General features: G+C 33.1%; 2 protein-coding genes and 1 long non-coding RNA gene across 3 annotated transcripts; 2 read left to right on the forward strand and 1 right to left on the reverse strand.

Moving 5' to 3' along the window:
- Positions 1–11455: 11455 nt before the first annotated feature.
- Positions 11456–13155, reverse strand: LOC114740526 (uncharacterized). The gene is made up of 3 exons (XM_028928688.1): positions 12908–13155; positions 12782–12834; positions 11456–11829 (listed from the first exon to the last, which is right to left on the reverse strand). Exons 1-3 carry the CDS (start codon positions 12996–12998, stop codon positions 11707–11709), a joined length of 267 nt encoding a protein of 88 aa, XP_028784521.1. The 5' UTR covers positions 12999–13155; the 3' UTR covers positions 11456–11706.
- Positions 13156–19141: 5986 nt separating this feature from the next.
- On the forward strand, positions 19142–27566 carry LOC114740518 (protein transport protein SEC31 homolog B-like; the record flags this gene model as incomplete). The annotated part of the gene is given in 20 exon segments (XM_028928679.1): positions 19142–19640; positions 20509–20563; positions 20667–20789; positions 20953–21049; positions 21141–21177; positions 21295–21400; positions 21474–21531; positions 21697–21794; positions 21903–22022; positions 22506–22548; positions 22763–22884; positions 22957–23084; positions 23192–23735; positions 23850–23907; positions 23910–23941; positions 25796–25981; positions 26073–26143; positions 26145–26212; positions 26215–26283; positions 27514–27566. Coding segments are annotated over 20 exon segments (2385 nt in total), but the record flags the coding sequence as incomplete, so codon positions are not given.
- A 7-nt stretch (positions 27567–27573) lies between these two features.
- On the forward strand, positions 27574–27823 carry LOC114740527 (uncharacterized). Its single transcript, XR_003739694.1, has 2 exons — positions 27574–27614; positions 27725–27823. It is a non-coding gene; the product is annotated as an uncharacterized LOC114740527 (long non-coding RNA).
- The last annotated feature ends 135 nt before the right edge of the window (positions 27824–27958 follow it).

Consider the following 27958-nt stretch of genomic DNA (forward strand, 5'->3'; position numbering starts at 1 on the left):
TAGTGCTCATTTCTCTCAAGAAGTTATTAGCATTATTCATGATATTCCTTTGCAGTATTTTCTGAATACAAGCAATCTGGTGCAAACATTCATTTGATGATACAGAAAAGGGAGCTTAAAAATTTTAATGTTATCTCATGTAAGACCTTTAAGAACTTGATGAAGATTCGAGCATTATTCTAATAATCAATAATATGACTAGAAAAGTTATCTTGGTTACGTCTAACGCCATCACGCTCAAGCCTAGCAGAACTAGAAGCATCACGCCTAGAGCTTGAAATGTTTAAGCTGAAGTATGAAATATAATCATCATCTTCATCACTCATTCACTCAAATACTTTTTGAAATTTCATTGCAGCTTCTAACATTAGGCATGTTGAATTGCACCGAGTGGTTACATCAAGACAAACAAGGCTTTTGGTGTCTATTTTTTTAACTTCAGCCCAAGTTTTAAATCTTAAAAAACATGAAGGAGAAGAATGAACATATTTAACAATACTTCGAATGGCTTCAAAGTTGTCTCTCATTTCTTTAATACCTTCATTAACCACCAAATTTAAGATGTGTGCACAACACCTTAACTGTAGATAATCACTATCACAAAGCAAGCCCTTCCAACTCGTCAAACGCCATTTAATATATCCCAAAGCTAAGTCATTAGTTGAGGCATTATCCACAGTTATCGTAAACACTTTCTTAATCTCTCAATCCAACAAGCATTGCTCAATGGTCCTATGGTATCACTTCTATGATTTTCAATCATAACAAAATATAGAATCCTTTTGTGAAGCTTCCATTTATTATCAATAAAATGTGTTGTCAACTATAGGTATTTAAAATTCTAATTTGATGTCCAACAATATGTGGTAAGACAGACATATTTAGCACTTTGCTTAAAAAATTTCTTCCATACTTTAACTTCTCCAAGATATAGTGCCCGTTTGGATGAGCGATTGGAAAAGCTGCTTATTGAAAAAGCAGCTTATGGATAAGTGAAGTGGGGTAAAAGCTAAATTGGATAAGTTGAATTGTGTTTGGATTGGAGTTCAGAAAAGCCCGTTTGCAAAAGTGAGATTGGTAAAAAGTTGTTTGGATTATGGTTGAGTAAAAGTAAGTTTGGTTGTAAAATGACCAAAATGGGTATGAGTTATAATAAATAATAAAAAATGGGAAAAAATAATTTCACATAACACAATGGAATTAAAATAATTTAATATGAATAAGTGAATTAAATTTTAAAAATTTAGAGAAATCAAAAAAATTATTTTAAATATAAAGTGAAAGAAGAAGAAACTTGAATTGAGATAATATAATGATGAAGTAAAATTTAATGAGTGAATTAGAATTAAGAACTGTAGAGAAATCATAAAAAATATTTGAGAAATGAAGTGCAACATGATGAAAAAAAATAAATTAACATAATACAATAAATTTAAATTAATTTAATACGAAGAAGTCAAATTGATTGAGTAAATTAAATTTGAAAGCCTCAGAGAAATGAAAAAAAAGATTGTTAATATAAAACTAAACATAATTTAAATGGATAACAAAGTTTTGAACTCCAATTGACAAAGTAAAACAAAATAATATTACATAATTAATTATCTAGACAATAATTAAATTCGCAAGAAAAAAGAGGGAAGAATTAATAATAACTAACCATTCATATAACAGCCACAGTGGATTAGAACAAAGTGCCATTCAAGAGATTTGTTTATTCTGGTTCTTCTTTCCCATTCCCAATAGTCCAAACCCAATTTAAATGAACACAAAGTCAAAAAAAATGTTGCGCCCATGACAAACATCACCAGAGCACGCAGATTTGATACATTTGGTCTTGAAAGTGTTCTCTATACGGATAAAAGCCAACTTGACAGGATCAGTTCATATTAAATCAAAAACTTCTCCATCTTGCAATTGCTGCAATATCCAGATCATTGAAGACGAATAAGTTTCAAGGATTAAAATTTATATTCCTCTCCCTCACAAGTCGCAAAGCCGTCGGCATTTTCATAGCTTTTTTGTGAATCCCCTCATCCAAATGTTATATCAGCTCACACAAAGATCAACACACACACACAACTCCACATGATTCGATCACTCGCCTATCACTGTCAAATTCACCGAAAAGCAACACAAAAATAGGAACCGGCCAACCTGTCTCAGATCGGACCAACCGATGCTTGCCAGAGGTAGATCGGACACTCTATTCCACTGGGAGGCTAAGAAGTCAAAGCATACCTCACATGCACCGTCAGACGGTGGCGACCTGGGTTGGAGACGCCGACAGCAGCTTGGAGAAGGACGAGACGCGATGAAGGACCAGCCTCTTGGTCACTCAAAGCCACACCGAAGACGATGACCCCACGGCAGAGACATGACGGAGCTGATGACGACCAGGTGTGGGTGGTTCTGATGAGGATGTGACGGCGGACGCTGGGTTGGAGCTTGCGGTCGCGCAGAGAGCGGTGTTGGAAGAAAAAAACCGAGTGAGAAAAATGAGGCCCCAGCGTGAAAATGATCCCCTATTCAACGGTCAAAAATAAGCTTCTACAGTAACGCAATAAGCCACAAATTTCAACTTATCTCAGACCGCACGTTTTGCAGCTTAAAGGATATAAGTTGCTTATTTTTTTAAGCCCAGCCAAACACAACCAGATCAGCCAATCGGGCTTATAAGTAAAAAAAAGCAGCTTTTAAGCCCAAATAAGCCTTGCCAAACGGACCCATAATTGCCACACATTCCTTCCAATTGTTGTTCTTGAAGGGATTGGAAAGCGAGGTTCAAACTCATTTAACAATTTCTTAAATACAAGCATAATTCTGAATGATTGCTCATCATAGATAATAAATTTAGTTAAAGCTCTTCTATATTGCTTCTCATCATATATATGTATAACTAAAGATCTTCCTTGCCCACTAGTCTTGCCTAATAAAAGAGTTAACATAGATTGTTTTTTTTATCTGTAGTAGCTTTATGTGGGTTCTTTGAACATTTTGGGATATGCCTTAACAAAGAATTTGTCCCATGGCGGCTTGAATCAGCTTTATAAGTAGTATGACAATACTTGCAAGCTGCTAAGTGAACTCCATTAGTTTCTTCTATTAACAATCTAATAAAGTATTCTCATACATCTGAGGTGTGCTTAGGTTCTCTTGCCTTTCTCTTTGTACCCCTTGTAACATCCCAAATTTATTTGGGTTTTACAGCTAGTTAGTTAAAAATACATATAATACATATATATGTATAATAATTAGAATGAATAGATTTTTTTTCTTTTACTATTTAAAATGTATCATAAAAGATTGAAAAATAAGAGTTTTTAGAAAAATTAATTGAATGAAGTACTCAAAGATAATTCTGTTATGTGTATCTATAGTAAAATATAAATAATTAAAAAAAGGGTAAAACGGTTTTACAATATATATATATAATCAAATGTCTTGATATCTTTGACATTAGTTTAAACAACAATTTAAATAGGAAGAATAAATAAATGATAGTAATAATAAATTAAAAGAAGTAGGTTAAATCTTTGAGATATGCCACATTAGCTTGAAGTTATTTTAAAATCTATTTTTAAAAAAAAATTTTAAGAGTGAGAGAAACGTTATTTTTCCTTTTAAATATCATCTTCTTCTCCCTATCTCAATTACTCCTGCCGTCAATAAAATCGCACACCCTATAGATACTCCTTTTTCTTTCTTCTTCTTGAATTTTCCTTTTCTATTCCCTCTCCTCCTTATTTTTGTGTTTCACACATCAATGGTCTTGTCTTTTCTCTTCCACAGCAATATTTATTTTGGACTATTTACTTTTCTACGTTGCATACTAAATACTGATTAGAATTTTCTCAAAGGTACACATTTGTATACATATATGTTTTCTCTCTTCTTATGAGTTTTATCGCTTGTGTTTATTTGATATTGTGATTAAACGGCTAAGTCTTTAAGTGTTATTTTTATTATTGTGAGACTTTAAGATCAAACTAGTCTTATATGATGTTTTAAGTAGCTTAGAGGATGTGTGTTATATTTTTGGTATCAGAGCCTAGTACTAAATGATATTTTTTAAAACTAACTAGTTGTTAAATCTAAATAAATTTGAGATGTTACAATTGTATCCTCTTTAAAAAAATTTTTGGTATCAGAGCCAAAACGTTCTGTGGCCTTTTCTATTTTTTTTCCTATTGTTACTTTTTTTTTTCCACTAAAATCTAGTTAGAGGTCATAGTAAGTAGATATTCATATTTGCCTTCCCCTTCCCCTTCCCCTTATGTATCTAATTATTTTAATTGTTCTTTTTTTTTTTGCTAACTTTAACTTGTATGGTGGCCTTACATAGGAGGGGAGAAAAATATTGAGCACTCAACAAACTACAAGACAAACCAACATAAACACACTTTCACCACCTCCCAAAATCATTTGCAGGGCAATGATGTCGTCTTGAGGGAGTTAAGAGACACAGTCCAAAACATAGGACATATATTGAATAAGTATGAAGAATAACTAGCTACAATGAAAGAATAGAGTAATAGCCCTATCAAGAGAAAAAGTGTGGGATAGGCCTATAGGTCAGTTTGATCTCCTATAATGAGGGATAGACTTATGTGGCTTGTGTGTTAGCCCCTGTAATGAGAGTTTGGATGATTAAGATTATTTGAATATACATATTTGTATTTTCATTGATATATAGATATTGAGATTTAATAATTATCCCACTTGACACCTCACGAGCATACGTTAGTATGTATGATGAGTTGAAAAGTTGGTTATTGAGGTGTTTGTCTCACCTCGTGGTTTTGACTATCTTCAGGTGATAATTCAGGTGGTGACTGTAATATCTTTAAAAAAATTAAAAAATAATATAATATAATAATATAATAATATTTTATTATAATATTTTTTAAAAAATATATATATATATATATATATAAGTCAACTTTCCACCGAATTCGGTGGAAAGTAGTGGGTGTGGAATTTTGGAGGGGGTTGCGGTAGAATTCAACCCCTTCAATAAATGTTTAGGGTTGTTAAATACCCCCTCCCCCAAATTTATTTCTCGTCGCAAAGAGGAAAGAGAGATAGAGTGGGAGGAGCAGACTGGTAGAGGAGGAAATAGCTTTGAAGATATTTTAGGTACATAAAATTACTTCTTTTCATCAAACTTTCTTTATAAATATTTCCTGTATATTTTAAGCTTCATATTTACGTTATTACTATAGTGATTAGAGAAAATTTTGAGACTTATATATGATCTAAGTATTGAGTTTTTACAAAAGATGACTATTGAAATTTAGAAGTTAATGAATTGTTAATTTTAATCAGTTTAGATTTGTCTATTTGTTAGTTTTAGTGTTTAAATTAATTTATTTAGTTGAAAATCTGTCATTTATGGGATATACCATATTTTTACCGATTAAATTTAAGGTAAATAATTTATTTGGATTGTTTGATATATTATTGAGATTTTAATCGGTTTAGTTTTATTTATTGGGTGACTAGAGGTCTTAAAATAATTATTGTAACTAAAAATTTTATTATTTACGGAAATATATATTTGGTAATTATACCATTAAAGTTCTGATTAGATTATTTAGTTATAAATATTTGAAGTATTATTATTATATTTTGAGAGTTTGATTTTGAGATTTAAACTGAAAAAGAGAGTTTTTAGAATTTAGAAAATAATAATTTTATATTTAGAATTGTGGAAAATCCTTTTTATGAAGGTAAATAATTTGGAGATGGTAAATAAATAATTTGGGGTTGTTAGAAATTTTAAGTTATTTCTAAAATACTTAATATTTTTTTTTTGGGTTATGAGAGTTGCGGAAATTTAGAATAAAAATTTAATTAAATTAGAAATTTAACTAATATAGAGAAGTTTAATTAATTAATTAGTTTATATTAATATGTGGTTATATTAATTGTGTAGATTAATTATTGGTTGAGCAAAGGATTGGCCTTGTGGTAATCCTTAGTATTGCTTTGGCGAGAGGTAACCACTTTCCATTTGTTCTATGTACTAATATGTTATTTGTGAGTATTTTGCTATTTTTGAATAATATTTGTTATTTGGAATTCGAGTAGATAAGTTATATCTTTCGAGCTATGAAAATTGTCTTGTGGGATTTTTTTGGAATTGTAATTAAGAAGTTTGAAAAAGATATGTGATTTATATCTTATGAATTATACTGAGAAAAGATTGAGACATTTTTATTATATTGTGAATGGTTGGTTGTTATTTGGATTTTGGATTGAGTCCTATCCTACCACGTGGTAAGGCCGCCATTGGTGCACATTAGTTGGCTTCTTCCTTCGTCCCCCATAGTGAGGGATAGGCCTTTGTAGCTTCTTATTTGTCCCCCAAAGTGAGGGATAGGCCCATATGTTTGATTGATCCCTCAAAGTAAGAGATAGACTTATGTGGCTTGTGTGTTGACCCCATAGTGAGGGTTTGGATGATTGAAATTATATTTTTATGGATATATTTATGTTTCTCGAGAATTAATAACTATCCCACTTGACATCTCACGAGCACGTGTTAGTATGTATGATGAGTTGGAAAGTTGGTTACTGAGGCATTTGTCTCACCCCGTGGTTTAACATTTTCAGGCGATAGTTCAGGTGGTGGCCCATCAGGGAAGACTCTGGAGGCATAGTGTGCTGTTATAGCTTGTATAGCCTCCCTGTTTTTGTTCTATGTGCTGACTTGTTATATATTACCACATAGGGCTCATCTACTATCATGATGTAAAATAATACTTTTAATTACTACTATCTGGTATGATAGGGCCGTGAGGAGGCCCGAGACATTTTAGACTCTGCATGTAACGCTCCTTTGAAAGTGTTGACTTTTGACTAATGAGCTCTATAGTTTATATTAAACTAATTTATCAGTTCGTATGGTTGAAAATATAAGTTTGGTTTGAGCTAATGGTTGAATGATATTTCTGGATTTTGGAAGTTCAAGGCCCAAGGTAACGATCGATGTTACTCTTATTATAAGTTTATTTCTTTTAACCATGATAGCGATTTTAAAATTTTAAGATTTCTTCTTTTCTATCATGGTTAATCATTCAAATAAATTGTTGGATTTAATCTAAAATGGTTTTAAAAGAGCGGTTGTCACAGTGACCCATCAGGGAAGGCTCCAGAGGCGTAGTGTGCTGTTATAGCTTGTATAGCCTCCCGACTTTTGTTATATGTGATTATTTGTTATATATTGCCACATAGGGCCCATATACTCTAATGTTGTAAATTAATACTTTTAATTTCTACTATATGGTATGGTCAGGCTACTAGAAGGCTAGAGACACCTCGAACTCTGCATGTGACACTCTTTTGAAAGTATTGACTTTTGACTAATGGGCTCCATAACTTATATTAAAAATAATTTATCAGTTCGTATGTTGGAAAGTATAAGTTTGGTTTGGGCTAATGGTTGAATGATATTTCTAGACTTTGAAAGTCCAAGGCCCAAGTTAACGATAGATGTGACTCGTAATATAAGTTTATTTCTTTTAACCATGATAGGGATTTTAAAATTTTAAGGTTTTTTCTTTTCTATCATGGTTAATCATTTAAATAAATTGTTGAATTTAATCTAAAATGGTTTTGAGAGAACGGTTATCACAGTAGTAGTCATAGTAGTAGTAGTAGTCGTGATAGTGGTAGTAGTGGTAGTGATGGTAGTGGTGATAATGGTAGTGATAGTGGTGGTAGTATGAGCAGCAATAGCAGTAGTATTAATAGTAGTAGTAGTAGTAGAGTAACAATTTATATATACTGTACTCTTAGCGATAGATGTGGTTCGTAATATAAGTTTATTTCTTTTAACCATGATAGCGATTTTAAAATTTTAAGATTTCTTCTTTTCTATCATGGTTAATCATTAAAATAAATTGTTGAATTTAATCTAAAATGGTTTTGAGAGAACGGTTATCACAGTAGTAGTCGTGATAGAGGTAGTAGTGGTAGTGATGATAGTGGTGATAATGGTAGTGATGGTGGTGGTAGTAGGAGCAGCAGTAGCAGTAGTATTAATAGTAGTAGTAGTAGAGTAACAATTTATATATACTATACTCTTAGCAGCAGAGTATACAAAATGAGGAAGTTTTTGGATGATTTCCCAATACTAATGCTTTAATTCTATCATAATTACAAAAACCTACAGTGACCTTCTAGGATCTTAATCATTTAATATCCTAATTTTATATGCATTATAATATAAGTACATCCATATATGCTTATTATAAAGGCACATCTAATTTGGGAGAAACTCTATAAGCTAAGATTTTCAAAATTTTAAAGGAGTGTGTATAATAATTTAAAAAAAAACAACAAAAAGCAGCGAGGGAGGAATTTTGGGTCCATAGGATAGCTTTAATGTTCAAAATTTTGTCCCAATTTTTATTCAATAATATTCTTTTACTTTTAAATCCTGAGGACTAAATGATATTTGCTTTAGAATAGCTTTTAAACTCATGGATAGTTTTAACAATCTTAAAGTAGTGTAGGCTAAAATTTTAGATCAAATTATAAATTAATAGTTTTGTATGTATTGGTGACTTTTGTAGACTTAAGAGCCTTGTTGCTTGGAATTGTTGTTTCACTACTAATGATCTTGAGGAGACCAGGCAACTTGGGGTTCTTTCCATGTGTGGGTAATCTTTATCCATGATTAAATGTTTATTAACGAATAGATATATATATAAATTTATCGGCTTAATTGATACAAATAAATAAATCAGACGGAAAAGGTGAAAGAATATTGTTGTATTATCTTCTATGTTATTGAATTCTCTTTTAAGCATGAATATGCTTTGGTTATTTTGTGGAGATTTATGGTGATTTATTCTCTTTCACGCATGCTTGCATATGCTAGATTTGCTGCATATTCATAACATGTATAGGCGGTTGGACTTGGGAGTTTATGGTATTGATATATGTGATAAATTGTGACCACATTGTTTGCCTTCACTTAGCATAAAGTGGTTAGTCTTTTTAGGGCCTCGTTCCTTAATACTTACTTGGCCAAGTTTATTGGGGGGAATGTGGGACAGTAACACCTCCTGGTCTAGTTCTTTAAGGAGTAGAGCCATAGTCTAAGCTTGGACTCTGTATCTTTGGCCAAATACATCTTAAGTACTGGAGTAGCTTTGGTCAGTCCAGTCCGTGGGCCAGACCATGGATAAGCCTATGGTTCCGGTCAATATATATTTATATATTAACTTTTGAGACTAATTCAATTATATAATTATATGACAATATAACAATAAGAAGAATTTGGTCTATAAAAATTTATAATTTAATTTAAAAAAATTTTAAATATGTGTAAAAAAAATTTAAAAAGAATGAAGGTTAGCGGGCAAGCAAAATGGGAACCTGTTAGGAGGGGGTCTTTTTAGGATAGGCCTGCATCGTCTTGAGCCCGCGACTGGTTGACCTGTAATCGGCAGGTTAACCCATTTTATCACCTCTAGCTTCTAACACGGTGTGATCTTCAAGAGCTTGAGTAAATCCCACAATCCAACTACCCACACGATCCCTCATTATACCACCACAGCCAGTCCTATTCCTCCTATTAGAAACAGCCCCATCCGCATTCACTTTCACACCCCCGTAAATTGGTGGTTGCCAAACTGATGGTTCTGGAGCATTAATCCGTAATTTTTTAATAGAAGAGTCATTTACTTGAACAAAAGAGGTCCAAATATTAAGCACAACTGCTGTGGGGTCATTAGGCTTAACATAGTCATAATCAAAATAAGAATGATTTCTGCATTTCCATAACATCCAGACAGCAACTCCCCATATAAGATTCCACCCATAATCGATATTAGAATGAATTGAGATGATCGTGAAGGTCAAGAGATTTTTCAGTCTTTATAGCTTTTACTGGGCCTCAGCTTCTTGACTTCACACAAAAGAGAAAGATGGGTCTAAAAGCATAAAGCAAATGGGCTTCATGAGCTTTCAATGTGTTTTTGACCTCGTGTTAAACATCAACCAGGAAAAACTAGTACAACGGGAAAAATCAAACAGGCAAAAGCACATGCAAGTTACTCCCTCAAATTTCAAGTATAATTACTACTACCTCTAGTCTGAAATATAAAAGCTAATTAGCAGTTCTAAATATCAGACTCCAAATTTATTTTGCCTTCCAAATTTATAATGCATTCTAAAAAAAATTCTATTAATTGTAATGTAATTCAATCCAAGTATAGTTTCAATGTGCATAATTGAATCAGGGTAATTTAAGAATGTTAATACATATTTGACCAAAAAAGAGAATATCAATACATATTTGTTACAAATAATCAATTTAACTAATCTTTTTAATCTCCCTAATTTAATTGTCTAGTTTTTATATTCAGAATCAAAGTGGTACTTGTTAAACGTAGAACAGTAAGTAGTGAAAGCCATAAAAGTTTGACCATAAAGCCAGGAGGAACTCCGCGAGACTCTAACCTGCAATGCCGCCACCTGTGGACGCAACACGCTGAAGAAGTCCTGGAAAGCCAACTTGAAACATGGAATTTGAACAGAACAGAAAGAACCAGAACATAACAGCATTCCATATGATCTCCTTGCCCATTGTGTCATTCTCAAGAAATAGTTATAAAATTCACCATTCTCCACTACCACTTCGTCTTTCATGCATGCAATGCAACGTTGACGATGGGCTGGAGTCGTCTTAGCTTTTCGGTTCAAGTCATTGGCTGTCTCTGGTTAAGTTTGGATTAATTGTTGCTACGGTTGTCATGCTTTTGTTGTTGGTCTTCGTCTTGTCCAATGTCTTTGTGGAACTAGTTTATATTGCGTTGTTTGCATATTAAGCTTTATTGGATCCTTCACTTTACTTCTAATTTAATAAAATTGCCTTTCCATAAAATCAAAATGCAAAACTACATCAGCTTCTTACATGCAACTTACTCCCTGGAATTTCAAACTACTCTTGGGTTTATTGGAGATGAGAAAGAATGAATAAGGCAAGGAGGGAAATAATCTCTTTTTTTAAGGACATTTTTATCTTTCTAATTTTATTAGTATTTAACTAGATATCATAAATAAATTTCGTTTCACCTTGCTTAAATATTGTGAATGTCATATCAAACAAATATTTGACAAAAATTATCCTTAAGTCCAAAATAACTTAAAAATACTCTAAGTCAAACTTGAAAAATTACTTACCATTCTATTATATTACCCTTGTTTCTCAATATAAAAACTAATTTAACATTCTATTTAGTCTTAAATACAAGATTCTGATTCACTTTATTTCTCATACTTATTCTTTTTTTTTTTCCAAAATAGTTATTATAGTAGTTATACATGTTAAATATTTCATCAAATGATAATTTTAACTAATACACTTTATTAGCAAAAGTATTTTAAAAAAAACAACACCTACTTATTAAAAAATAACTAATTTAATTAATTTTTCTAATTTACTCAAATTAATCTATTAAAGATTAGTCAATATTTCCTAACTCCTATGATTCTTTGAACTTAAGAGGCCTTAAATGACTTCAGAGAAGACTAAGCATAAAGAAGCTAAGTATAGGGGAAAACTCAACCCAATGCATCCTCTAAAGATAGGGGGAAAAGCATAGAATCAAAATTGACTTCCCACTTCACACCAAGCATCATCAAAAGAATATAATATAATTCTGTCAACGTAATCATCCTTTGACATAACTACTTCTTCGATCCAGTCGTTAGCTCTGCTGGAGGCTTAATAATACTCAGTTGACCCCCATCTTTCTGAGCAACTGTGGCAGCTTTAATCTCATTGCAGTGGTTAATGAATTTGCTTATCTCCTGATTAATTCAAAGATGAACAAAGAAATCAGTAATTTGGATGATTACATTACAATGTTAATACATAGGAAAATAGACAGATATGAACCTCTCTACAAGTTCCTACGCATCATTTGATAAGAAATAGGAGTGCAAGTGCAGGTACAGAAAGAGTCCTTAATGCCCTTCCATTCTTGTAAGTTGTAAGCAACGAAAAATGACAGTTGGGTCCGAGATTTCAATTTAATAATAATAATTAAGTCCTAAAAAGTTTTGATAATCATGAGTTGCAAATATCGATTCGAATAATTAATCATAATGAGTTGCAATTATGGGATTTTTAGTTGAAAATCTCTAGAACTAGAAGTGACCTATAATATCTGATTTGCAGCTAACATTTTCATATTTGGTGCTGTATGAATCAAAATTTCTAACTCATCTCTGAGCAAAATTTCTTCGAACTTAACTATTACTAAATTGCTTTTTTGAGATCTGAACGTGATTCCACAGATAAACAAGCACAACTTATAGGGTATGATAAAACTTTCCAACCAAGAGTATTCACAATCTAGGTAGTTTATAATAATTTAATTAATGTTTCCTAGCTAATTTAAGTAAGATTTCACTACAAGCAAGACTGAATAATCGTGTTCGGAAAGGAGCAAGGGCAGTCATTTTCCTTCGAAGCAGTCCAAATTCATTGCTTGACCCCACAAGCGAGTGCCTCAGAAATCGCGAGTGATAATTCTAAGCATGCTAGAACTGTTTTATGTCTAATACGAATTCAATATACATCAATCATTGTAATATTAAAGAGCAGTGTCAACACCGATTATCCTCAGTGAAAATCTGTTCTACTGTCTAGAAGACCAATACGAAATTCAAACTCATTGCACTTAATTCACATCCCAAACACCCCAAAGAGAATAATGCAAGAAGCAACGAGAGAAAAATTAAACTTAAAAAACCTCACCCGATCAGTATCCATCTCCTTGGTAACCTTCGATGGCTTCACAAATTTCTTGCCTGCGAAAACCGTAACAAATTACAATAGCTCTTAACACATAGGACGGAGGTCGAAAAGTCGGGTAAGAAGTACCTTTGCGAGTAGGAGGAGCTTTTCCATGACGATTGGGCGGAATTGTTTTCTTCTTCTTTTGACCTTTGAAAAGCGCGGCCTTCTGCGTCATTCTCTAATGCTTCTGCTTGCTGCGCTTAGGGCTTTGGTTCAGTGATTTCTTTACTTCCTTTGAAGTTTCATGAAATTCCAGCAGCAGACTAGCAGGATGACGAGAGTGAGCGAAGACGAGAGGGAGAAAGGGAAAGGAGTGCGCGGGCAGCGGCTGTGAACTTGTTCGGCAAAAACTTTGGGGGTTAGGGTTTATATTCTTTTAATAAATAATCGTTAATTCTAATAGACCAATTTTGTAGTTGAAAAAAAGCTGATTTTTTGTCCAAAAAAAGGCTAAGGGGGTGGTTTGGGTGATTGCCCAAACCATGGTTTGAGAAAAAAAATTACCCAAACACCTATCAATTTTCAAAACCATGGTTTTATGATAAAACCATGGTTTGCTTATCAAAACCAAGGTTTTGTAATAAGTTAAAAATTTTTGCTTTTTGAGTGGTTCTCCCCCCACCCCTACGTATGGTAATTTTTTTTGGTTGAAAATAATTATTTAGTTTTTTAAAAACATAATCTTATATTTTATAATTATATATACACATATTAACAATTACCACATCTTGTTTTTAATATAAGATCTCATTTAATTTTTATTTGGTCCTAAATATAAAACCTCAATTTATTTTATTTATCATATTTGTCTATCGTTTTTTAAGTTATAACCAATAAACTTGATTAATAGGGATATTGTAAGAAAGGCAACACCTGTTTATTACAAATAACTAACTTAACTTATTTTTTTAATTTACTCAGATTAGTTAACTAACTCTTACATTTACAACTGGATATAGTAATTAATATATGTTTTTATACATTGTTTATTATGTTGGCAAAAATAATAATAAATTTATTATTTCGGTTTTTAATGTAGGACCTAATTGGAGAGTTAATATTGGTCTTAAAAGTAAGATTATTGTTCCGGTCATTAATGTAAAACCTAATTAGAGAGTTAATATATAGACAAGGTCTTAATACCTTCATCAATAGAATCTTCATTTCACATGGCTTGGCTTCATGACTCCGTAAGAGATCAAATTATTCACTATATACAAGAATAATCATGTCCCTTTTATTTTCTTTTTTTCTTTCAGATAATGTAATGTGTTGTTAAAAAAAACTACTTGGACAAATATATTTCGTTGTAACCTCTATTATTAAGACAATTAATATGAAATTTTTTTGTGTGGTTATTTAATTTTGTGAAAAAAAATATGGGATTTCATCTTTAAAATTTTTAAGAAATAATAATTTTTTTGGCAAAGTAAATCATTTTCCTAAAAACATATTTAATTATTTTATTAATATATATACACTTTAATTTTTATTAATTATATTATTTATGTCTTATTTATTATGTTGCCAAAATATATATTATTAACAAAATATTATTATTCATAATAAACATATAATTTATTAAAATATATTTTACATATAAATAATCATTTAAACATTATGTCCTAAAATATATTAGTAATACATATAATTATCATTTAAACTTATGTCCTTTTTAGTAATTTTTACATATCAAAAAGCACTTCTGACAACAATTATCCAAACACTCTCACTTTATTAGATCACTTTTTAGAAAATCTATTCTTTCAGAAGCTATTCTCTCCAGAAGCTATTCTCCAAACCATGGTTTTACCTCATCCAAACACCCCCTAAGGGCCTGTTTTTTTTCCTTGTTTTCCTATTCAAAACAATTTTATAAAATTTTTTAAGAACAAGTTTTTGAAAACAAAAAAACAAAAAACTTTGTTTGGAAATAATTTTTAAAAAAAATCACATTTGAAAAAAATAAAAATTACACTTTGACAAGTAATAGTTATTATCGGTAGTGATAAGTAATAGGTAGTAGAAGAGAAAAAGAAGAAGATTTTTCTAATTTTTCAAAACAAAAAAGGAAAAAAAAAAAAAACACAAAACAAAAACAAAAACAAAAAAAACATACAAAGTTGTTTTAATTTTTCAGTTTTTTAAAAACATATCATTGTTTTTTTGTTCTTTAAAACAATCAACTAAAGACAAATTGTCAAACAAGTTTTTTTATTTTTCTGTTTTTAAAAACAAAAAATTATTTTCAAAACAAGAAACCAAACAAGCCATAAATTTCTGATATCACAATTGTCATAGCACGTATTAACCTGTGAAGGTATCAAGATGGACAATGAGATATGTTCTCATTCTTATTAAGTTACACCCTCTTACACTTAGTCTCTTTTTGGGATTTCTAATATATTTGTAACTCTTAGGGCTTGTTTGGGTGTCGTCCCAAATCAAGGTTTGCCTCCAAAAACATCCAAAACCCTCTCAATTTTTTGAAACCATAGTTTTGCCAGAAGTGAAAATTTTTTACTTTTCAAACCATGATGTTGTTAGAGAAAGCAAGGAGCCCCATCACTATAATCTTCACACCTCACATTTCTCCTTCTTTCTCCTCCCCAATTCTTTTTGTTTTTTGACCAACCTTTCTCCTCTTAAAATAGTATTTTTCTGTTGAATTTTTTATTCTTTAAAAATATATTATTATATTTTATAAATATATGTAAAATTTAACAATTAAGTAATGCACATATTAACAATTAATTAATATATATATTATTAATTATATTGGTAAAAAATATATTATTAACAATTTTATTCCTTCAAATTAAAATATATTATAAAATCTATCTTTTATATAATTATTATATTAACTTATGTCCTTTTTAGTAATTTGTAAATATATAAAATGCTTTTGATAACAACTATTCAAATAGAGTCGTCAAAACGGGCTAAGCCCATCGGGCCAATCCTTTTAAGCCCTTTTAAGTGGAAGGCCATGCTTGTATTTTAAGTGGTTTGAAAGAAAATTGGACTTAAAAGGGCTAGTCTTATAGGGCTCAAAAATAAAAGGGCCAACCCTTTAGGGCCAAGGGCTAGCCCTTTTAAACCTGCCTATTTTTTTATTATTATCAATATATTTATAAAGTTATAGATTATTCTTTTATAAACAAGTTTAAATTATAAAAATACTTAGAAGAATCAATACTCAAGCTAGATCATTGAAAAGAATTAGATGTCTTGAATTTGTGGAAGAACAATTAAAATCAATTTTCAATTCTTTCAAGAATGGTAGCTGATATTCTTAACATTTTAGTCACGATAATAGCTAGTAGATCTTCATTTACCATTGGTCTATATATCTTAACAAAGTGTAAAACTTTTCTTATTCGAACAAATGTTCAGGTTCTTATTTGTACTTATAACTACTGCATAGTTTTATTTTAGATAAGATAAATGAAGACAAAAACCTTAATATTTTTATCACTGAAGAAGAGCTCACCTGTAGTAAAGAACAATCAAATATTGCTGATTTTGATGATACTGATGAAAATAATAATAATGTTGATACTGTTAATCTTTAACTGCTAGATTTTTATCTTTCTGTTTTTCGCGTTTTGTTAGATTTTGATTTTTTTTATTTTGGACAATAGTTTATTGGCATTTTTTTTTTCTATACACCACTAATTTATTTTACTTATATTTATAATTTTAATAAAAAATCTTAGAAGTTTTGTTGTTATTTTTTATTTTAAAATAATTAAAAAGAATTTAAATTTTAAAAAATAACATAAAAGGGCCAGTCCTTTTAAGCCCTAAGCTCGCATGTTCAAAAGTCGAGCTTTAATAATTAGATAATTTTAAGGTATGTGGGCTTTAAAGAGCCGGCCCTTTTAGGCCCTGGCTCTTCAAGGGCTCGCCCTTATTGACAGCTCTATTCAAACACTCTCATTTTATTAGAATTACTTTTTTCACAAAACCTATTTTTCACAAAATCTATTCTCTTCAGAATCTATTCTCCATAAGCTATCTTCAAACCATGATTTGGTTTCATCCAAATACCCTCTTATAAGACCTTTTTGCTCTGTCTTTCTTCCTTTGAAGCTTAGTACAATTTTCCTTTCCCTTTAATCAAATAACATTAAGAATTTTTTTAAAAAAATACTTCTTGAATTTTAAAATTCTAAATCAGTTATATTTACTATATTTTAATAGCAATAGATTACATTCGAAAAATAAATGACAACATATTTTTATAATAATTACTGGTTCGATATTTTGAAATTCAAGAGGTTTTTTTAAGAATTTTTCCTCACATCAATCCATGTCCATTTTATTTTATTGTTTTCATAGCTTTTTTTTTGGTGAAAGGTAGATATTTCTTATTTGTTGAGGGGCATGGCCAAACTCACAAAGCAGGTCCAAATGCTCATCCCGTCCTTAGGCCTTCTTTAGTATTACATTCAAAATAACTTATAAGTACGTTTTATGTAAATTGAGACAAAACTTTTCTCACATATATATTTTGTATTCTATAAATTAATATTAAAAAATATTTATAAATCATTTCAAATGGGCTATTTAGCTCATGAATCACTAGGAATTAAAAGCTGATTAGCTTTTTAGAAATAGTGGAACAGTCTCATAAAAACAAGTCCACAGAAAACATCATCACTAGAAGTAAATCAGTTCCATCAGGAAATTCCAATTTGCCGCAATGTTTTAGTGGTTTTCTGTGGAGGGACATTTCACAGAAAGTTGAAACTTGCACTTTTGCAGCAGAAACAAGACAACAATACAAACGAGTGAGGTTTCAACATTTATTTACCACCTTGGATAGATCAAGTGACGCACACAAAAATGGGGAAAGTAGCTCTTTAAGTCCATGCCCTGTCATGGGATAAAGCATTTTACAAAGTCAAAAAAGAAAAGAAAAGCCTGGTGATCAATGTCTGCACAAGAGTCGGATGTTCATCATATTGATCGTTGCATGGGGAAGTTCCAAAAGGCCCTGAGTCATCATCTTGCAGATTGGAATGTAACGTCTCTTTTAGCAGCGTGTCTGTGGCGTTTCAAGTTTCTTCTTTTAGTTTGTGCTGTTTTCAACATCGGGGAGCATTTGAATGTTAGTAGCTTTAAGACTTATTTGGAATGATAATTGGATCCTTCAAAAATAACTTTTAATCTTGACTTATGACGTACGAGATAAGTATATGAGATGAGTTTTGTTTTAACTTACATAAACGTTTTTAAGATAAGCTGCTCTAAATAAGCACTTATGTAATTTTTTTTTATTGCTCATCATTTTGTTCTAATATTGTTGGTTGGCCCCAAACTATTCAAGTCATTCAGGCATTATTAATGATGGAGAATTAATTTTACTTCATAAATATATAAGAGAAATTTTGTTTTATAAATCACTAAAGTGTTTTTTTGAAATAATGTTCCCAAACTGGCCTTAACCATTAATGAAATTTGACATTTAAATTAAAAAAAAGACTAAGTTATATAACACCATCCTGAATTTTATGGCAAACATAAATAATTTTCCTAATTTTTGAAAATTTACATTATTCCAACTTTTATATTTATGCGGATAATTTATTTACCATTATTGGTTTTTGTTTATTATTTATTTACAAATAATTTAAAATTTAAGGGATTTATTTACATACTCTTTTTTCAAGTTTGTAATATAAAACGTTAGTCAGAAGAAAATTATGTTTTAAAAAATGAGATACTGTCAAAATCTTTTTATTTTACTCTTATTAAATATAGCTCAAAGGAAAGAGAAATGAGAGATAATAAAAATATAATATGAAAAGCAACTTTATTAATTTTTAAGAGTAAAATAGAAAATTCTATCATTTTTTGATAAGTTTAATAACTAAACTTTTATTTTTTGATACATAAGAAAAGTTAACTAATTTTTTATATTATATACAGGAGGGAATAACTCAGCTTAAGTGGCTATATGCATAAAAAAGAAGGTTTAAGCAATACAAAATTGTTTGTTTCAAATTATTTGCATAAATATAACATTTTATAATAAAAAAATAAAGAAAATTAGTTGCATTCAGAGAATGATAGTTTAATTTAGCCCAAAACAACATTTTTTTTTTTTTTGGACGGGTGTAATGTGGGAGAGGAGGGAGCATTATCTGACAAAATCACCGTTTGATTTCACGCAGAAACCCCAGAGAAAGAAACCATCCGTATATCCTCGTCAAGAAAATGAGCTCGAACCCGCTAATAACAGAACCCTCCGTAACGCAAAAATAGCGCAGTTGTAGTTTCCCTATTGCTGACACCAAAGAGACTGGCAAAATACGGGCGAAGAACTAAGATTGAGAGTAGTTCTTCACACTCTCGCGCACACATTTTCTCAGATCGGATCGACAAAATCCTAATTCGTTCATACAATTTTCAGCTCTTAGATCCACTCGCTTTCTTTATTCGCACACTTGAATTCGCGATTTAATTTTGCATAATTTGGCTCCCCGATTCGAATGGCGTGCATTAAAGGGGTCAATCGATCAGCGTCCGTGGCCCTGGCACCGGACGCACCTTACATGGCGGCCGGAACCATGGCGGGGGCAGTTGATCTGTCCTTTAGCTCCTCCGCTAATCTCGAAATATTCAACCTTGATTTCCAGTCCGACGATCAGGAACTGCCCTTGGTCGCGGAGTGCACGAGCTCCGAGCGGTTCAATCGTCTGTCGTGGGGAAAGAGTAGTTCTGCCTCTGAAGGTTTCTCCCTTGGGCTCGTTGCTGGTGGCCTGGTCGATGGCAATATTGGCCTCTGGAATCCTCTCACTCTGATCCGGTAATTGGGCTTTGCTCTTTGGGTTGTTTACCTTGGATCTTTGAGAATGAATGTATTTGGGGTGATGTGAGTTCTGTGTGATTGGACACCTGCTGGGAATGTGGTTCAACTGAGTGAATTTGGAACCGTGGGAACCTCGTTGCGACATAGGTGATGGATGGGTGCTGAATTGTTTCGGGGATTTTGAATAATTCCACTGACTTTTAGATGGAGGGTGATGAATGATTCAGTTTCATTCATTCAGGAAACTGAGTGGGAGAAAATCTTATTATATAACATGATTTATTATAAATTAAAATCAACTTGTTATTGTTGTTTTCTAATTTCCTTCTCTATTTGATGCTGTTAATCATGATTGGTTCGTTTGTTTCACTTTATTGTTTGTTTTTAAGCGTAAGGGTTGTTCAATGTCGTATTAAGAATTATTCATCAACTTGGTGAGTGGGTTTGGTAGTCTCGTTGTTTGGCAAAACTATAGAGGAGCATAGGAGAGATAGGTTTCTGATTCAACATGAGACAGTGGTAGGATTGAAGGACACTAGTTGTTTTACTGGGATCAATTAAGTGGAAGATGACGATGAATGGTGGAGATGATGATCTCTTACAGGCAGTCCTATCTACTTAATGACAACTCAAGATTCACTTCCTTTCAAATCATTGCGGTGTTCTTGTCATTAAATAAAGAAAAGCATCTATTGCCTGTAAGGGAATGTAGTTTTTCTTTTAGTCTTTTTGAAGTATAAGTAAAAATTCAGTATTTCTGAGGATTTGGGTGTTCTGTCGATGGCTTCGCACTTAGCTATAAGTTCAGATGCAAATCCTTCCTTTGTCTTTGCAAATAATTTATTAATTTGATTTATTTTTTCAGTTCGGAGGCAAAAGAAAGTGCTTTCCTTCATCATCTTGTGAGGCATAAAGGGCCAGTAAGTTATGAGCTAGCATTCAGTTTGTTATTGCTCTTTGTTCTCTGGAGTCTATAATGTATGCTTGACATTTAAAATTCTATGACTTGCTTTAATATTTTAGGTCCGTGGTCTCGAGTTTAATACTATTGCTCCAAATCTTCTTGCTTCTGGGGCTGAGGATGGTGAAATTTGCATTTGGGATTTGGCCAATCCTTCAGAGCCCTCTCATTTTCCACCTCTCAGGGTCAGATATCCTCCTTATGAGTGCGTGTGTGTCTCTCACTTTGTTTTGTTTGTCTGATATTACTCCTTTCGATTGATAAATCTATTCTTTTCTTGAAATATTTGTCTATGTAATTCAGTTAGTTTTTCAGTATTTTAAATCAACATATACCATCATTATGCAGGGAAGTGGCTCAGCTTCTCAGGGTGAAATTTCATTCTTATCATGGAATAGCAAAGTCCAACACATATTAGCATCAACTTCATATAATGGGACTACTGGTGAGGAAGAAATTATGTCACACTCTACTCTGTTCTCAAACTTGTATTGCTATGAGTACTATTTTGTTTTTGTTTTTTTAATTCTCTGCAGTGGTCTGGGACCTAAGGAAGCAAAAGCCAGTGATAAGGTAACATACTTTCCATTACTTGGTTTGGTCTTCTTCGCTTGTGTTTATAAAGAAGTCTGGTATTATATGTTGAAAATTTTTTTATGATAACCTGGTGTATCATTCTTGAAATCACAGCTTTGCAGACTCAGTTAGAAGGCGATGCTCCGTTTTGCAGTGGAATCCTGATTTTGCCACTGAGCTAGTTGTTGCATCAGATGAAGATGGTTCTCCTGCTGTGAGGGTATAGACTTCACAGATAAATTGTCTTTATCTATTTTTTGGTATGTGTTAAGCTCATGAACATATTGATGCAGCATTGGGATATGAGGAATATAATGGCACCAATTAAAGAGTTTGTGGGACACAGTGGAGGTAATAACACCTGTATTATCATCTTTATGTGTTTTTTGAATTACTTTTGATGTCCCATAGCCATCATTTGGTTGCCTATGTCGCTGAGCTTTTATGTTGAAGCTATGCATTATATGCCATCACTTTTAAATTCTAGATGATGTTCTTTTGTTGCCTGAACACTAGGTGTAATTGCCATGTCATGGTGTCCCTATGATAGCTATTATTTGCTTACCTGTGCCAAAGATAATCGAACCATATGCTGGGACACAACTTCTGGCCAGGTAGTGTTTAATCTTCTGTTCTCACCTGCAAGTTTGAAAGTTACCCTCTATGTTAAATTATTTTTATGTACAGAAAATTTGCTGCATAGTGACGTTTTTCTGGAACAGATTGTACGTGAATTGCCTGCTGGGACCAACTGGAATTTTGATGTGCATTGGTATCCTAAAATACCTGGAGTAATTTCAGCATCATCCTTTGACGGAAAAATTGGCATATACAATGTTGAGGTAATACCTGATTTTGCTGGTCATTATTAGTGATGAATTTTGACTGTCTTTCAAATTTGATGTAATTATTTTTTTAGGAAGTGTGAGATTTGATGAAGTGAGATGGAAATGAATTGCTAGATAATTGATATCTGTATTTTCTCATGCTCTATTAATATTATCATTGATTATAACTGTAGTAGATAGTAGTTATTTTGTTCTGTGCCAAAGCCATGTCTAATAATGCATGTATGGATGGACCCTTTTCCCCCTTCCTCGTGCAACTTTCAGTATAATCATAAAGTATTTTCAATAATAAACAAGAGAAGTTATGGGGACCAAAATATATTATCCATGCTTGATGTGTTCATGCAATTAATGGAGCTCATTTGTGATTTCTGATTAGGGGATTGACATATATATTATCTATTTTTTGTGGATTTTCTTCCTGGAGGCATCTTTATTCCCCATATTATTAATTTTAGCACATGTAATTATTTGCAGGGTTGCAGTCGGTATGATGCTGGGCAAAATGATTTTGGTGCAGGTGAGACTTTTTTAGCTGCTATTGAACTTATCTATTGTCCATTAAATTAGTCATATGCATTTGACAAGTACGACCAAACTCTGTCCAATTTATCCTTTAGACCTTTTTTTTGCGGGGATGAGGCAGGTTTGGTGGGTCAGACATTATACTCTCTTTTCATATTCCTTGATCTCACATATTAGTTTTGGCATTTATTATTTTCCTTTCTTGGCAGTGTCTCTAAGAGCTCCAAAATGGTATAAACGCCCAGTAGGCGTGTCTTTTGGTTTTGGTGGCAAGCTTGTATCATTTAATACGAAGTCATCTGCCACAAATTCTCCTGCTGGGGCTTCAGAGGTATTCTTTTATTACTGCAATGCCCTATTTTTGTTCTGCAAGTTTTTGAATGTTCATTGTATTATTTTCCAGGTTTATGTGCATGATATGGTTACTGAACATAGTCTAGTGAATCGTTCCTCTGAATTTGAAGCTGCAATACATAATGGGGAAAGGTCTTTGCTGAGGGTTTTATGTGACAAAAAGTCTCAGGAAGCAGAGTATGTTCTCCTAAAGAAGAGCAATATATCATGATGTTTGTTTTGATGCCTCCTGCCTAGGACAGTAGGACACTAGCATCTGTTGATTCCTTTCATTATTGTTACAGATCTGATGAAGAAAGAGAAACATGGGGCTTCTTAAAGGTTATGTTTGAAGATGATGGTACTGCACGAACGAAGCTGCTTGCAAAGCTTGGCTTTACTGTACCTATTGAAGAAAAAGACACAGCTGTGGATGATCTTGCACAAGAAGGCAGTGCTATTGGACTTGATGAGACAGCTATTGATAAAGTAGGACTTGGGCCTACTAATGAATCTACTTTTTTCCCTGATACCGGGGAGGATTTCTTTAACACTCTTCCTAGTCCCAAAGCTGATACACCTGTATCTACTTCTGGTGGTAATGTGGATTATGCCAATGGTTTGGACAAAACCCAAGAAGAGTTGGAAGTAGAGGAGAGTGATGATCCTACATTTGATGACAGTGTTCAGCGTGCATTAGTTGTTGGGGACTACAAAGGGGCAGTTACACAATGCATATCTGCAAATAAGTGGGCTGATGCTCTAGTTATTGCTCATGTAGGTAGTGCTTCACTATGGGAAAGTACACGAGACCAATACCTTAAGAGAACTAGATCGCCGTACTTGAAGGTAGCTGATAAACATGACACACATATCAATTTCTTGCTACCCCACTTTGTCCTTTAATGTGCCAAATTTCCATTTTTTAAAATTGTTTCATCAATAAAGTTTCTTTGCTTTCAGATTGTCTCTGCGATGGTGAGCAAGGATCTCTTAAGCCTTGTGAACACCAGGCCTCTAAAATTTGGAAAGAAACTCTAGCTCTTCTTTGTAGTGTAAGTTTTCTTTTTTTTTTCCCTTGTTATAATTTGGAAATCAGAATGCTTTCATTTGCAATAGCCTTCTATATCTGTGATATAACTTCAACCCTCAAGCTTTTACCATTTAAGATATTGCTTCAGTGAATATTTTCCTGGGCTATGATGGTTTCTGTCTAGCCTTCTTTAGATTCAGTGTTAAGGTGGTCTGCATGTGGTTTTTGAGGGTATTGATTGTAATGAAATATTAATTTCTTTATGAACTATTCCTTGAGTTGTTTCTGTCAAGTATCTCTATCGATTAGGTCTTTGGTTGGTATTATAGTAGTGGATGAGGTTTAGAGAATAGTGAAATTCATGAGGAACCTCCTCTGGTTATGCGTGACAGATGATAAGAGGTATTATCTTATCAGTTGGGAATTGGGAGGTTTGCTGTAGAATTAAGGGTTTCAGGTCATGGTAGTCTGGTGTCCTGAAACAATATTCTCGCTGCAAAATGGTTCTGGCCCTGGGGCTCCTTTTCCATGGCATCTAGTAATCTATAGTGTATGATGTAGATCCTAATAGGTGGAATACCACTGCCAAGTGCCAACAGAGTGCTACAGACCTCATGCAAAATCTTGAAATCTGCTTCTCGAGGGTTACTTCTTGCTACATGTTTCTTGAAATTCTGGTACCAGCACCCCTGTCAGATTCTGAGTGGGAGCTGGGAAATATCCTTTCTTTAGTTGCCTGGACGATGAAGGAAATAATGCGTTTCTGATCTTGTTCCCTTCACTTGAGTGTTTCTTATCCCATATGATAGGCCAATACGTAGTAAATTCTTCTGATGGCTTCTCTTGTAATTCCTGTCTAGTTCCTTACTCATTCTCCTCAGAGGAAGAGTCTTCTAATAGGCCCATTTGGCGGAACCTTAAATCTTCTTGTGAGGTTAGGACTTTCAAGTTGAAGGTTTTGGGATCAATAGTTTGGGTTTGTTGGAGCACTATAACAACAATAACAACAAGCCTTGTTTGATCTACTCCCCTCACTAGCGTCTCCATTGATCTTCTTTGTACATGTTTGACCCACCATCTTAAAACAGTTTTTGCTTTGTTTTAATACCAGGGGGGGTAGTTGTCAAGTGATTCTTTTAATGTCCCAAGAACTTTGAAATCTACTAGGTATTTTGGAGTGAGATATTAAAGAAATCTACTAGGTATTTTGGAGTGAGATAATAAAAACTGAGAATGCACGTATTCATTAGCTTAAATGACATTCAGATGACAGATTTTCCATATATTTTATATTCTCAAATATGTTAAAAGTTCTACAGAAAATGCATTGTTGAAATGGGTCTCAAAGTATTTTGACCATTAGGATGGCCTGTTACCAAATGCTAAGCAAAACGTTTTGGCAATAAAAAAAGGAAGTAAGCTCTGTGACAATATGTGGTTTATGTGATTCTTTGGCATATATGATTAGAGAGAAATAGCTACATAACCAAGGGCACCTCCTTGCTCTTACAAATTCCATGGAGGGTTGTGTTTATGCCTTTACTTCGACATTCAGCTCATGCATGTTCAGAGGGAATCACTGATCCGATATGCAGAATGCATTCCTGAATGCTTTTTTATTTTTATTCTCCCCCAAGTTGTTCTCAATTTATTCTTGCTTAAAATGCTTATTTTATCAGAAAAAATGTTGTGAGGATAACAGACTTTCTTGATGCAAGATGAGGTCTCTCATTCTGGTGCATAATCAACTAAAATTCTAGAGCTGGAATTTCATAATAGCATAAATAAGAAGCTTCATGCAGGGAATAAGTTTGATTATGGAGTTAGGTTCTCCATCACTTACCATTATGTTGGTTCTGTTTTGACCTATTAACAGTTTGCTCAGAGAGATGAATGGACAATGCTTTGTGACACACTTGCTTCAAAGCTCATGGGAACTGGAAATACATTAGCTGCAACTCTCTGTTATATATGTGCTGGGAGTATCGATAAAACAGTTGAAATTTGGTCAAAGAATCTGCAGACTGAGCATGAAGAAAAATCGTATGTTGATGTTCTCCAGGTAAATGATGTGCCTGATGTGACGAAGTTTGATATACAACTGATAGTTATAGATATTGCTGATGTAAAATGATAAAATCTCATCTTTTTAGGATTTGATGGAAAAAACTATCGTTCTTGCCCTAGCAACCGGGCAGAAGCAATTTAGTGCATCTCTTTGCAAGTGTTGAGAAGTATGCTGAAATTTTAGCAAGTCAGGGACTGTTGACTACAGCAATGGAGTATATAAAACTTTTGGGTCTGCTGAACTGTCGCCTGAACTTCTAGTCTTAAAAGACCGGATTTCTCTTTCTACACAACCTGGTAAAAGCTTTTTTTCTTGCACTGTTAAGACTGGTGTGCTGATGGTGAGAAAGTTGACCTTTCACTGACACTGTGCTTGACTAATAACATTTGCCACTTTATTTACGAAGTGAGTGAAATTGAAGAGTGGAAATTTTTTTATATATAAACCTTTAGGTCCAGGACAAAGTTGCTAAGGTAGATATATGTGTGTGAATTCTTCCATCAAACAAAGCTTAATAGATGCATCAGGAAAACATTCTTCTGTGGTAAGGAAGGGATGTTATTTGTGTTCCATTTAAGCACACGTCCTTGTGTCCTTTTCTCTGGCTTTGGTTATATCGCCCCACCTCCATTTTTTTGGGGCAGGGGCGGTGTCTTGCTTTGTAGTTCTAGGTTAAGATTTTGGATAACGTTTTCATGGTTGGCTTTCGCTCCTAATTTTATATGTTTCTTCAAATTTCCCTCAATGAAAGCAGATTATGTTGGAATAGGCTTGTGGAATATTAGTTCACCTGTATAAGTTTCGATCACTGCAGAACATGGTAATTATCTCAATGTTGAAGGATAAATGACTCCCAGTTCATGTGAACCTGGTTGTTTCTGTTGGCAGAGGAATATGGTCAATATTTTGATATCAAAACATTACCGAATCCTGATTATAAGGAGCTCTTTGCTGCTCGCTGTTTAATTAGCATTAATAATTGTATTGTGTTTCCTATGGACCCGTAACTTCTAGGCCTAGGGTGCTGAAGGCCTGTGAGAAGGGAATGAAAAGAAAATATAGCGCAAGGGGTCCTGAGGCTGCATTATCTGCTGATGATAGGTGACCGGATAGGAAGTGGTGAATTGAGTGCTTGTAACTGACTGTCACATGGCAGAAGAAATAGGGGTGAGAGGGAGAGAGGGAGTAGGTGCTTAGTGGGAAATAGATGAGAAGGTCACTGAGAAAAAGGAGCTAGCACGGATGCACTATGGTTTGTGATGTAATCTAGTGCCTCACTAGCTAGAAGAACTGATTATGATATTTTCGTTGAGCTCTTGTATCTTTTTTAGAATCTTACTCCTTAGCCTGTCAATTTCTATTTCTAGCTGTTTTGGGGAGGAAATCCTGCTTATCTTGAATAATATAAGTTATCTAGGTCTCGTCAATTTTCAGCTGTTCAGCTTTTTGCTTTTGCTTTAGCGTTTGAAGTTTTCTGTGCACCTCTCTTTTGTTCTTATTTATAATCCTAATTATATAATTTTCAGAGAAAGAAGTCCAGAGTACTGAGCTTGAAAATACTCAGCCGCAGAGTGGATCATTTACAGCAAGCACTGATAATTCCAATTATGGTAGAAATTATTATCAGGTATTTATTTTCCCTTTTTCTTTGGGATTTATTTTTTGTGCAGAGCATATGTCTTTGCTGCATTTGTAAGATTTTCGTTTTAATCATTTTAATGTCTGTTTGTTGGTTAGGAGTCAGTTTCACCACAAGTGCAGCATGTTGCTTCTGGAATTCCATATAATGAAAACTATCAACAGCCTTTTGATCCTTCATACGGGAGAGGGTATGCTGATTCTGCTCCATTCAGCAACCTCAACAACCTAATTTGTTTGTTCCATCACAGGCGCCTCAGGTTCACCAAGCACCTCAGGTATATTGGGTACTACCTGTCATCCAAAATTGGCATCTGTAGCCTACTGTTGAAA

The sequence above is a fragment of the Neltuma alba genome, unplaced genomic scaffold (assembly GCF_004799145.2).
Source record: "Neltuma alba isolate B1F8T4 unplaced genomic scaffold, ASM479914v2 tig00003167_pilon, whole genome shotgun sequence".
Lineage (NCBI taxonomy): Eukaryota > Viridiplantae > Streptophyta > Magnoliopsida > Fabales > Fabaceae > Neltuma > Neltuma alba.